Consider the following 13,593-nt stretch of genomic DNA (forward strand, 5'->3'; position numbering starts at 1 on the left):
CACACACTGGTGGTTCATACCTTTAATCCTAGCTACTCAGGAGGCTGAGATCTGATGATCAAAGTTCAAAACCAGCCTGGGAGTGAAAGTCTATGAGACTCTTTTCTCTATCTAAACACCAAAAAGCCAGAAGTAGAGCTGTGGCTCGAATGGTAGAGCACTAACCTTGAGAAAGAAAAAAAAACATCTGAGGGACAGTGCTCCTGCCATGGGTTCAAGCCCCAGGACCAGCACAAAATAAAAGTTTTTAAGCATTTATTATCACACACTTAGTGGTACTTTAGTTATGCATCTTGGACCTTCTTTGTGCTTATTTTCTTTCACCTTTACAGCTGTTTACAGTGAGTTCTCTTTCCCCCTAGTTTATAATTTAGCAGTCAAGGTATGCTTTTATAAGAAATAAATATTGTTTGTTCACATATTCATCCATTCATACACTGAACAAAGGAAAACATAATGGCAGCCACGCTGTCCAAGGCCCAGAGAGGGTGAGAGTAGCAGAACAGACAGACCAGGCACCTGCCTCCCTAAAGTTCATAGTCTGGCAGGAAGGGAACAAGTGATAGGCAAGCAGAAGTGACATTTTAGAGGAAGAGAAGTGTTGCATAAAAGAACTGGGATCCTGGTGATAAATTTCATCACTTCTAAGTACCTGTACTATCATGTCAAGTTTTATTTGGGAATCTAAGTAACACAGCATGGTGTCTTTAATGTTTCTGAATCACCATGATATGCTGGCAATATTCAACTACGGATACATACTAAAAAGAAGATACAGGGAAATAAATCCATAGCATAACTTTGGAACAGTACTTCTTTTTAAAAGTCATAAATCAAACAAGTATCATGAATCATACTGCACTACAGGCTAGCTAGCTGGGCTTAGGAGAAATTTGGAACATGTTCCTACTTTAATAGATGACCCGAAATTGACCTTGAAGACAGCATTCATGTGATCCAGGGCAGTAGTTTTGCAGGCCAAGAGTAAAGAACACATATTTCAAAGCCCTGGATGATCAAGGTCAATTGCTGTACAAAGGAAGGCAGAGGTAACCTTTGGACTGGCATTTGGGGCAGAAAATTGCTAGGGAATAGTAACAGCTAAATTAAAGCTACCTTTCGATAAGTATCTTTGAAACAGTATTCAGACTCTTGAGTTTTCCTATTACATGGAGGAGGTATTAGTGATCAAGAAAACAATTTCATAAATAGCTTCCTATTATATATAATACTACCTAGCACTTAGTAGGTACTCAGTGCATATTTAGTAGAGGTTAATGTAGTTACAATTTCATTGTTTAGACCTGGTATAGTTAGGGCCTTTTCAACTCAAAGTGAGGATTTTGCTCTTTGAAGTTGTGTCTCTGTACTGTTAACTTGGAATAAAAAAATATTACTTGACCCAAACTAAACATGACTAAAGTAATCATTCAATCTGTGGTAGTTCTCCTGTTGGTCTTCCCACCCTCAACCCACACTGCCTCTCCACAATGGCTAAACGGTAATCATCCTGTGGAATTTAGCTACACAGCCTCCACGGACAACGGCAATGAACATGTTCATAATAATAAGAAGGCTTGTTTTAATAGAACGTTCCACGCATTAAACACATTAATGGTCCATGAAATAACTGTTTTATCTGTAACACATTAAGCAACATTGCTAAAAACAATGTATTAATTGAAAGTCTGCTATTCCTTTTATGTAAGGTTTCTTTCCTTTTTTTTTTAAGTCTAAGATGGCAAGGAAGTCGCTTTGTAAAGACAAAAAATATATAATTTCACTTCAAAATGAGGAGCCATGTCAATTTGGGAGGGGGATGAAAACTTGTTAAATAAGTGTCATAATTTTAGATACATTATTTTGATAAATTCCCGTATTTCTGATCAAACGTGTATGTTTTATGATTTAAGAGTCTTATATTTTAAGAGCTTATAATGGTCTTTTCTGTGTAACTATTCTCTCTCTCTCTCCCTCCTTTCCCTCCCTCCTTCTCTCTTTCTCCCCCCTTATTCCCTTTAACAGGTCCAGATACTCCCACTCAGACACACCTCCTTTACTTCCACCCTTTTCAATTTTCTAATACTCCATTTGCTATTACCACAGCAACCACATAGTATTTTCTATAAATACGTGCCATCACAATTAAATCCGAAGCAGTATCAAACAGGCACTGTTGGTCCTCTACACATGAAATATAAAGCATGAGGAAAACATGTGTGAATTATCAGTGTGTTCTAGAAATTTTCTTTTGGGGGGGTATACAAGCTATCAGACTAGAGACAATTATTTTACTGTCTGTTTCTTAGATATCAAAGAGAGTTTTGAAATTCATCAAAGCTAACCTTCTGTTATGTACAACAGGCTAAGCTGAAAAGAATGTTAACAAGTTCAATTTTCATTCAATCAGCACTACTGCTCTCTGAAATGTTTCATTGCAGGAAAGAAATAAAAATAATCTATATGGTAATTATGAGCATGAATCCCCCAGTAACTTTCAGCTACATGAAAGGTCAGTTCTATTCAAGATATTTTATCAGTCCCTTGCACATACTCCTGTCCTGTCATTTTAAATCTGAACAGCATTTTATTTTCCCATTTACAGCTACCTGCAGAATTAAGTACTTAAGCCAAATAAGAAAAAAAAAAAGAAATGTTGAATGCTGGCAAAGGCTATAATAGCATAGAGATAAATCGTTCATCTGCTCTCTCTCAAGCCTCTGGGGCTGCAGATTTTTCTTCTCCTGGTGCACTGTGGGTATTCAAAACTTGTTCAACATGATTTCATTTCATTTCAGGCACTGCCTGAGAAAACTAAATTACAGAATCAATCATACAGAAGGTCAGAGTGAGACTTCATTACAAGTATTGCATGCTTGCATGAATATCTTTCATTTATGACTGACCCAATATGTCACAATAGCTGTCTAGTAAAAATAATCCACTTTCTGAAATTGATGGACTACTGATGTCAGTGCTACTCAGCGGGCTGGGCAGATTATAGAGAAGTGTTAAAAAAAAAAACCCTTCGGAGCACATATTGTAGATTTTTCAGAATTGCAATCTTTTGTAGATTAAAATAATTTCCAAATGATCATGTGAACTGACAATGATGCCTGGATGTACCAAATTTCTAAGCAAAGTCTACTGTTGACTTTGACTTGCCAACCGCATCCTGTTTTAAAACACACATACCCACGACAAGCAAATCAAGGTTGTTCTTTGAAGCCTCCAATATATCCTCATTCAATTTTTCAGCAACTCGCTTTTGAATACTAGGGCATGATTTACATATTTTGAGATGTGAATGCTAATCATTGGGAGTCTTTTAATCCTCCCTCCTTCTTTATTCTTGTTTTCTGTTTTTAAATATAATAGCATAAATTTAAGGAAGATAAACATGTTGTTCTTGTAGCCAACAATAATGCAGCTAATCAGTAATGTGACAAACTGTCACTCACTCTAAAGGAAAACCAATGAAGCCCTGAAGAAAAGCAGGTTCCATACAACATAAACAAGCCGGCTTTTCTTCTTATATGAGAGTCTTAATTCACCATAGCAATCCTAAAGACAGCCATCTTCATTTGGATAATAAAACTTCGTGCTTGCATAGAGTATGAAAGATCCCACGCGCACCAGGAAGCTGAATACATGATGTATAAAGCATTATTTATTATTTTGCTGCTGAGCTTCCTGAGGGAAATCTCCAAAAGAAGTGTCTATGGAATATCATGATGTAGCCAGCCAACTCAGGACCCAGAGGGAGACACAGAAGAAGCTTGACATAACCTATTTTTAACCATGCCTCTGGCGATTCTGAATTCAAGTTTATAGGTGAACATGTCAGGTAGTCCATAGAACAAAGCCAACGACACATTGCATTCATCATAATTCTGTCTCAGTACATTTCCCCCCCCACACCCCCAACATTTGTGATTTAAAATCCCATGACATTTCTTCAAGGTGAAATTCTACTAGAATTTCCAACGAGATTAGTTTTGTTTTCAAGCCCAAATAAATAGCATTCAGGTTCATCAAAACTTCAACAACAACAAAAAAAGGCAACCATAAATGTAATGAGCTCCACGTAAATACCATGACACCAGCCTGCACTTAGCTAAAGTGCCTATACTTCTAAAATCAATGAAATAATTCAACCCTTTTAGTGATTAGCCATACATTACAAAAGCAGCATTAAAAAAATGAGTCTTCTCCCTCAACACCAGTTCGTAAAAGCGTTGTTCTTTAAGTGTATGTGAATATCATAATTATTTTATGATTCCATCTTTAGTTCTTTCCAATATAGTAAATTCAATTGACCATGAAATGAAATTTCATAGTCAAAATGCCTCCTTTACACTTTTTTATAGCAGCAATAACAGTTTTATAGCTTTAAGGCAAGGTAATTCATCAGATGTTTAATTTAAAGGCACATGCTTATGTTATTAATAAATATTTACCAATTTATAATAAAGTACACATTTTAGCATACATTATATGGTCTTTTAACTATTTCTGCAACTTGAATAAGCCCAGCTGAGCATCTATGAATAATGGTAAACCCTGGAAAACTCCCCTTGGTGACTAAATATCCTTGTTTTAATTTTTATTATTTTCCAGACACAACATTACAAGCCTGACTGCAGACAAATAGGATAGCACCCACTATTCAAGTGTCAAGGAGACAAACATGTAGGAAAGTCCACAGGACACAATTATTTGTGATGTCGAGGGTTGGTTATGAATTCTTAATGACCATTTCCTACTGTTCCTTGCATTCCTTTCTGACGAAAAATAAAGTAAAGACAAAAACCCTAATGTTCAGCTCAAACACAAAAGATCACAGGCAAAGAAAATTATGTTGCAGCAATCCTATTTGGGAAAGTAATCTTATATTTCATAGAGCATGCCGAATCTCTGTACCACTAATCCACTACATATTTTGCAATCATACACAGTTATCTGGGGAATTAACAATGAAACCAATAAACATCACTGCCATGGTCCTCATGTGCAGAGAACTATGTAAACAAGCAATAGGATTTGTTTTTGTTAAACCAACACATCTGTTTCATTTTATCGGGGTTTATTAAAAAAAGCCATATAAACTATTAATCTCACTTTAAAATGTCTGCTTAGTATCTCACCTAGATAGATATACATATTATCATCAGGAAAAAAAGACAATCCAGCAGAAGAGTTTAAAATACTTAAGCAGATTTACTCTGGCGAATGCTGACTATAATTGCACACTAAAGGAACCCCCAACATATGCATACATTTATGTCTGTGTATATCCAAAATAATTGCATTAGTAAACCTTTGCTCTCTGGGGTGCCTTATTTGATGTTTATGACAATAAATAACACACACACATTTTTTTTCCCCTCCACACAACTCATTTGCCCTCTCTCCCTCTGCTTATTATAAGCAATTACCTTTTCTTCTTTTTTCTGTATCACAGTTTGGTATTTCACTTGAGGATGAACCAAATCATGTATCATAAACTTCTAATTAAAATCCAAGTTCAAAAAATCTAGACATCCCAGAATGGATTCCAATGCTAAACTCATGTGAGGATAAGCTTTCAACTCAAGCACACCTCTGTGTTACACCAAAGACGAGATTGGCTACTTTTAAACCAAGAAATCATACTTTTTTATAGCAAAAAGATCTTGTCAGCCATCTGTGTGTGTGTGTGTGTGTGTGTGTGTGTGTGTGTGTGTGTGTGTGTGTGTGTGTGTGTGTGTAATTGTCAAGGCATTGATCTAGTACAACTATATTTAATCTACTCAACCACCAATAAAGCCAGGAGCATACTTCAGAACATGCATTCTCAAATTTTCACCATGATTACAGCAAATGATAAAAACCAGTTTCAAGCAATAAATGTGATGCCTACCATATGCAATCCACTGTTCTGAAGCCCGCCATCTTGTTCCACAAGATTTCTAGAGATGGTAATGGATGGAAGATCCAGGCTTTGAGGAGGAAACTGGGGTGTGAATTCACTTCCCTGGGAAGGCAACGGATCACTGAGGGCTTGGAAAGGTAGCAGTACATCAGGCATGCCCAGGGCAGGATCTGACTCTGGAGGAGGCGTGATTGGTGGGATTTCAAATTCTTCATCCCCAAGGCTTGGTGTATGGAATGTCTGCTAAAAGAAAACAAAGCACAGATAGCCTCATATTCTAACTCTAGCCTTTCTTTATTCCTCCTTGGAGGGAAGAAAGATTTTTGCATGAAAACACTACAGATCTAAGCCAAATATTTATTCCTCAAATGAAAACATCTTAAACACATATTTCCATATATAAAGTTTTGCTGATCATTCTGATTAAAGATTTAAGTCTCATTATCATATGGTTTTAATGGAGTATCAGTATTAACAGTTTTTTAATGCGTACTTAATTAGCAACATCTGTCTTTGTTGTTAGTTGGAGCATCAGTGACATTAGATTTGGCTATATAACAAATTGCCACTTTATTGATATGTTCGTAGAACTGCTCAAACCACTCTCACAATCCACATGCTGCATAAAATGCTGACAATTTTGTGGTGCGAATGTACACACACATACAACATTAATCTGGAAATGAACATTACACGTTTCACATGTTTACATTCTGTCACAACTTATAAAACAACTAATATTAAATTTGTGGGTTAAAAAAATTTCCTTATTGGTATAGTCTCCATAGACGGCATCTATGGAAACCATTACTCTGTGTGTGTGTGGGGGGGGGTAATGTTTTATAGTAGAAGGATTACTGCAGCTCATATTAAAGGGTACCAGTCCTTTTTATTTAAAGTAGGAGGGTTATTTTCTTTTATATGAACAGTTTCATATGTATTTATTGAGTTATTTTCTATTAGTCTTCAGCTTTTAAAGACTACCTAGAGAGCATTGAGCTCTATTGATAGAGATACACTAACTACATTGATCTTGCTCACTTGCTTTAGACGTATTCTACCTCAACAGCTATGTAAATCTCAATGCTTTGTTTTTCTACACTACCAGAGATTCTTATAGGCTGTATTTTTAAATAGGGTCTTTAGTGTAAATCAGGGCAGCCTTGGTCTACCACACGAACCATCTTTCTTAGAGAACTCAGGTTATAGAGAAGCAGAGGAGGTACCTAGATCCAACATATAAATTTTTGGTGATGTGAAGTGTTGGGGGGGAGGCTTCAATTTTTTTTTTATTCCTAGCTCAAAGAGTCACTGTGATAGTTCATTTATTATTAATAGTATTTGAAAGAATGAACTGGTATAAGATAATTGGAGTCTGTTATTATCAGTAAAGAGACCTAATTAAGAGCTAAAAATCATCATTCTTCAAACTATCAATTACCATACCATCATAACCACTTGGGAGAAAAGTGAAACAAACTCAGTGGACAAAAGGAAGTAACAAAAACAGTTCTTGCACACAGAAACTGTCAAATATTATTTGTATCTTACCAGAAAGAAAGAGATCACAAGCAGGAGAATCTATACCAGGACAATTCACCACCATAGGTTATTAGCAGATTCAATAAGTATAAACTACTTCACTAAGATAATACTCAAAAGCTAGGATGAAGTATTACATTTTTTGACATATAAATTCTTACAAACACCCTTAAAGATGTCAATTTCTCCTGGCAGTACCCGAGTTCTTAGTAACAAAGGGAAGAATTGGCCACAAACGTGGTTGGCTAATGAACATAACCCTGTGGCTGCATTTGCTGTTATTTTGGCACTAATGTGGTTTAGTAACAGATGCAACTGTAATTTGTGACTCATTTGCTACCCCATTACTGCTTAATGAAATCTAACATATCACATTAACAATACGGATAAACACTCATTCTTGATATGTGGCATTTGGCTGTTTTCATTACCACTGTAATTAACACTTGAAATATTATTTCAATAAATATTTAAAGTACTTTAAAAATGGTCAGGGCAATCATGACACAGACAGACAACATAAAGCTAATGTGTGATTTTCTAACTTAGACAATCTGAATTCGGTCGCATTATCTATAGTACAATACTTGTCTGCATGGAGGGAAGTGGTTTCAGGTACAATTTAGACTTGATGGCACACAAATCTAAAGTCTTTCTGAATTAGTTTGTACTCATTAAAATGTTAAGATACCAAAAGCATTTGCTTTTAACGCAGTGATTGGGAAATTAGGCACATAATATAGGGCAGTCCATTAACACTGACTCAGGATTTATTTTTAAAACAGGCAGAGTTGTTACAATTGGGATCATCATCACATAAAATGACCTCTTCAACACTAACCTAAAGCAAGCTTCATGCCTCATGGTCAAAATTAAAGGGATTTCCATTTCTATTTTGGTTAAGGAATAAAGATGTCCTATAGATAAAGGTCCCTGTGGTACTGTTTTAAAGAAACAAATTAATCTGAAGTTGGAATTTATTGTCTTGCTTTACCCCCACCAAATAAAAAATCAAACAATGCTATCTAATACGCTAGCCATGTAAACGTTAAAATTCTAAATGACATTTAGAAACAAGTAAAATATTAAATATAAAGTATTCCTTAGAGAAAAGAAAAAGAAACAAGAGGTAAGATATTAAATATAAAGTTAGGCATTCCCACTCTAAAATGCTTAGTTATCTGAGTGGATCGAATAATCATGTGTGACATCACAATAAGAGACAGGGACTTTGTTAACTATGCAATATAAGCAGTGTCAGATGAATCACTTTAAGTTTCTGTGATTATTATTTTTTGTACAGATATTGACTCTTCAGTGTTTACCTTGAACATGTTAACAGTAGTATGTACATGGTTAAATACCATCTGTACCAAAATGTTCAAGACATTTGTTCCTTTTGATAAAAATGCAAATTTGGAGAACTGTTGTATCAACATATAACAGCCAATGTCTGACACGGTGAATTATCACAGCTGGAATTAAATTGTCTCTGAACAGCTGCTGGCAGCAGAGCTTTCATCAATGTTTGATTCAAATGTAGGGGGAGAAAAAAAATCCTACAGAATGAAACATCATGTTGTCCTTACAGATGGGGTTTGTGCTCATTATCACAAACAACACAGCAGCCAGAGCCAAACAATATTCCCTTATCTCAGCTGTCTTCTTGCTCCGAGAGAAGATGGTCACTGTAAAAATGATTAATCTTGGAAAGCCCTTAATTCTGGATTCCCCATTTATTCTAATGGTTTCTCAGCATTAATTTCTTTCCTATCACTTCCTTCCCTGTACCAAGATCATTTGCAAAGCCATTATTATTTTCATCCTCTGGGGTCAAGCTAGTTCAGTCTCCTATATTTGAATGTATTTGGAAAATGAAGACTTTTTAAAAATCATAATTACATGAACCAACAGAGGAAATGTTCCATTTGTCTGTTTGTTCTTGTCTGGAAAAAAAAAATCTTAACTCTCACTCACACTGTCAACCATTTTCTAGATCTAATCATGTTCTCTCAGGTTTTTCTAGAGGGCAGGTTTTTCAGTGAGACCAGACAACAGTCCTGAGTCAACAATAAGAAATATAATACAATGACCAAGAAAACAATGTTGTGTGCTTGCAAACTGAAGACAAACCGACAGCCAAGGAGGCACAGCGTTCAAATTCCTGCACCCAGTGTCCCAGCTACAATCAGGTGTTGAGGCATGCCCAGACATTCATTCACTCAGTGATGTTTACTGAGCACCTATTACTGCCAGGTTCTTTGCTAGCCTGCAAGATCTAATATCAACAAAAAGACTCATTTCACATCGCCCTGCCAAGCCCCCAAGAAACTGCAATACTGTCTGCCACAGTTTTCCAAACCTTTGCACTCAATGAAATTATCATGAGAGACAGACACGTAGAATTAAAATATTTTCTATTATGAGCTGCTTCTAGCCTAGTGTCCAAATCGCTTAGATATCAATACACAGTGTGTTTTTAGCACACTTCCTTCCATATTTATTTTTATTTGCATATATATTTTTTTTCATTGCAAGATTTGCCAAACGTTAGGAATGTTAGCAACAGCATATGGACAAGTGATAAAGTCTTGTCAGGTTATTTTCTTTTCCAATAGGCTTTGCTCGTTTCTCCTCCAACATCGTTACCTTGTGCCACAGGAGAAAGAGATAAATTCGATACTTTGCTTTTCCCTTCGAGCCTATTAAATTATCTAAATAACACACAGAATATGGACAGTGTTAAGACAGACACCTACCTCGCTGGCAGCAAAGAAGGCGTTGTTTGCCTCAGCCATGTTCATGTAGTTATTATTATTTCCAAACTGAAAGAAAACAGATTGTCCTGTGTTAATGAGAGGCATAATAAAGAATTCTGGTTCTTAATGCACAAATATAATTTGAGAAGAAGGTTGATGTAAAGGGTGATGTTTTGTTTTTTGGTTTTTTTTTTTTTAACTGAGATCAAATTGGAAACACGAATGGTTTCAAAGAATGATGCTCTGCTGTCAGCTAGTTCCAGAAAATAAAGCACAGAGTTATACTAACTCAATAATTCTCAAAAATAGTTTTGTTTCTCACCGAGACTAACAGTGAAGGAAGGCAATCACAAACATTTGGCTGCCTGGTCAGTAGTGTGTGGCATTTATTGAGCTGGCATTTGTCAGAGGTTAGAAGAAAGAGAGTTTCCAAGAAAGTCACCATGATAGATTTTAAAGCATGCTGGGAATTTTTCTACCTGACTTTTCCAGAACAGATGTCACAGGTGTGGGCAGGTAAAAGGGTGAATTAAAGAGAATAAAATTCAATTCCCAAGAGGCAAATTCTATTTTCTGGTGAGTGGGGGTTGGGGGCTAGGCGGGACAGCATGAATGTAAATAAATAAAACTACGGAATTTTTTAAAGCTGCACACAAAGCTTAAAGCTCTATCTAGATCCATCAGAGCTGCTGAAAGCAGAGATACTTAATCTCTCAATGTAACATTTAGTGCAGAGAGGTTTAAAAAAATAATAAGCAGGATCCTATGAACACAGCAATTTTTATTTCATTCCCTAACACAATGGGCCATTCACAGCATCACAAATAAAGACTGTATCAGCATTTCAGACTTAAGCTCTCTTACTTCTAAGGACCTGTTAGCCAAATGTAAAACTTGGATTGAGGCAGAAATGTATTTTTAGGTTCTCATAGTTTAAGTAGGTACATGTTGTTGCTTTAAACATTGTATTATTAGTCTGGCAATATGGAAAGGCTCTATGGGTATAATTATCTAAAGCTGTATTATTTTTATACTTTAAAATGATAAAAGAATGTCTATTTTAATAAAGTATCTTATTTCCTTCCTTTAATACATCAAATAAAATGTAGGTTTGGTCTTCAATGGGTGAAATGTATATAGATACTCATTAATACAAAAAAGCTAGCAATTATTTCAAGTAAAAGGTATAATTTTCCCAGCAGATGGGTGGATGGATGGATGAATAAATAGGTAGGTGGGTAGAAAACTAGTAACAAAAAGTCAGATACTCAGATACACAGATAAGCAGATAGATAGATAGATAGACAGACAGACAGATAGACAGACAGACACAGACAGACAGATCACTGGATAAGCGTATAGTCAGATGTTCAGATACATAGATCTAGGAGACATACAGATAGATAGGTAGATAGACACAGAGATATGAAGACCCACATAATCCTCCTCCTCTCCACAAACTGACAACACTGATTTCTGGGTGCTTTCAAGTTCCCTCTGAACCTGTAAAGAACTGGGATCGACGGGCTGCACTTTATCATGTCAGTGATCCAAGATCTAAGCAGGATTTACAGGAAAGATGCTAATGGTTCCAGAGTGCTGCTGTGGTCTAAGAAGCAAAATCCCCCAGTAACAATACAGAAACACACACAGCAAGCCATCAGAGAACCTCTACCCAAGCACTCATTCATGTGGTTAAATATATCTAAGGATTTCTGAAAGATATATTTGTTAGCATTTTTTAAAGCTATCAAATACATATGCATGGGTACACATACACATCACATGCCACACACACACACACACACACACACATTCTCCACTTTGTCTATAATGTTAAATATATGCAAAAAAGCATGTTTTTAGCGTGCAGTTTTTGATGAATTAATGATGCTAGAATTAAAATCTTGGGCCTAATAATCAAATGTGTTTAATAGAAAGATATGTATAGATGTATATGAATAAGAATTTGTGTTTGAGAAATTACATATATAACCCATCTATCACGTATATGTATAACTACGCAGTGTGTTACATATGTGACGTGTGTTGTGTGTATGTAATGTGTTCCTGTCCTGTCCCCGCTCCTCATCTAACAGCAGTATCATAACTTTAGCATTATTTAAATGTAGGTTTTGGTAAGGGAATTAGAAATCCATTTAAGGCAAAGAGCTCATTATCAGAGAGTATTTTTTTAAGATTAAACTCACTTATTATCTAATAGCACCTAAAACAACAAAGAAAAATAAAATGGCTATTAAACTAAGGGCCTAAACAATTCAAAAAACAAATTAAGCTTAGAGTGAAATAAGAACTGGGTTAGAAATCCTCTTCTGAACAGTTAGTATGCGAATGTAATTACTGAAGAAACTACAGCTAATCAGCTGTGAATTGTATCCATTAATTAGTATTTGCCCTGGAGAAATGAGAAAAATCAGTAACAGTGTTGGCAGCGTGGTGCGCTGACAGCCTCCAGGCCGTGCAGCGTGCAGTCAAGCAGGTGGCTCCAGCGGTCCACGTAATTTGAAAAGCTCTCACCTGAAGGACTGCACAGGCATTGCTTGCCTATCTCTTGCATCTCTAGAAGGCCTTAATTAATGGCTTTTAATTTGGAAACACTTGGTGATCAGGCGGGAACAGCTGTAAATCATTTCAAATAGCAGCACAGCTTTCTACATCATATGGAGCAGAATACCTCGCTTCTAACATGAGCTTGTCTGTCATAGGCAGGGGCCATTTTCCTGCAGAGATGGCTAGGACTTTGGCTCAGAGCGAGTAGCCAGATAAATCAGAGGGCACCTGGTACACCTGACTTTCAAAAAAACCCAACAACTTTGAAAAAAATATGTATGCATATTTGATGTACCTTTTGGGACATACCTATACTAATAAAAGTATTCTTTAAGCTGGGGGCTGGTGTGGCTCATGCCTGTAATCCCAGCTACTAAGAAGGCTGAGATCTGTGGCTCACAGTTCAAAGCCAGCCTAGACAGGAAAAATCCATGAGACTCTTATCTCCAGCTAATCATAGAAAATGCGAGAAGTGGTAGCTGTGGCTCAAGTTGTAGTGTTAATCTTGAGCAAAAGGAGCTCAGGGACAGCACCCAGGCCTACAGTTCAAGCCGCAGGACCAGTCCAAAAAAAAAAAAATGTATTCTTTAAGCTGGCTGCTAAGATCTGGCAGCAAAGACTGTGAGTCTCTTATTTCTAATTAGCCAGCAGAAAGCTGAAAGTAAAACTGTGGCTCAAGTGATAGAGTACCAACCTTGAGCCAAAGGACAGAACCCAGGCCTTGAGTTCAAGCCCCAGTAACCAGTGTGTGTGTGTGTGTGTGTGTGTGTGTGTGTGTGTGTGTGTGTGTGTGTGTGTGTGTGTGTG

The 13,593-nt window shown here is 36.5% G+C and overlaps 1 protein-coding gene across 2 annotated transcripts in view; it reads right to left on the bottom strand.

The window, feature by feature from the left end:
* Positions 1–13,593, bottom strand: part of Tox3 (TOX high mobility group box family member 3) — a 109,587-nt gene that overhangs the window by 18,839 nt on the left and 77,155 nt on the right. The window contains exons 2-3 of one of the 2 annotated variants that reach the window (XM_013027907.1): positions 10,216–10,281; positions 5,903–6,157 (exon numbers count right to left, since the gene is read on the bottom strand). In XM_013027907.1, coding sequence (XP_012883361.1) covers positions 5,903–6,157; positions 10,216–10,281 — 321 coding nt within the window. The remainder of the gene's footprint in view (positions 1–5,902; positions 6,158–10,215; positions 10,282–13,593) is intronic. The other variant, XM_013027908.1, reaches the window with a different exon arrangement.

The sequence above is a fragment of the Dipodomys ordii genome, unplaced genomic scaffold (genome assembly GCF_000151885.1).
Source record: "Dipodomys ordii isolate 6190 unplaced genomic scaffold, Dord_2.0 Scaffold106, whole genome shotgun sequence".
NCBI lineage: Eukaryota > Metazoa > Chordata > Mammalia > Rodentia > Heteromyidae > Dipodomys > Dipodomys ordii.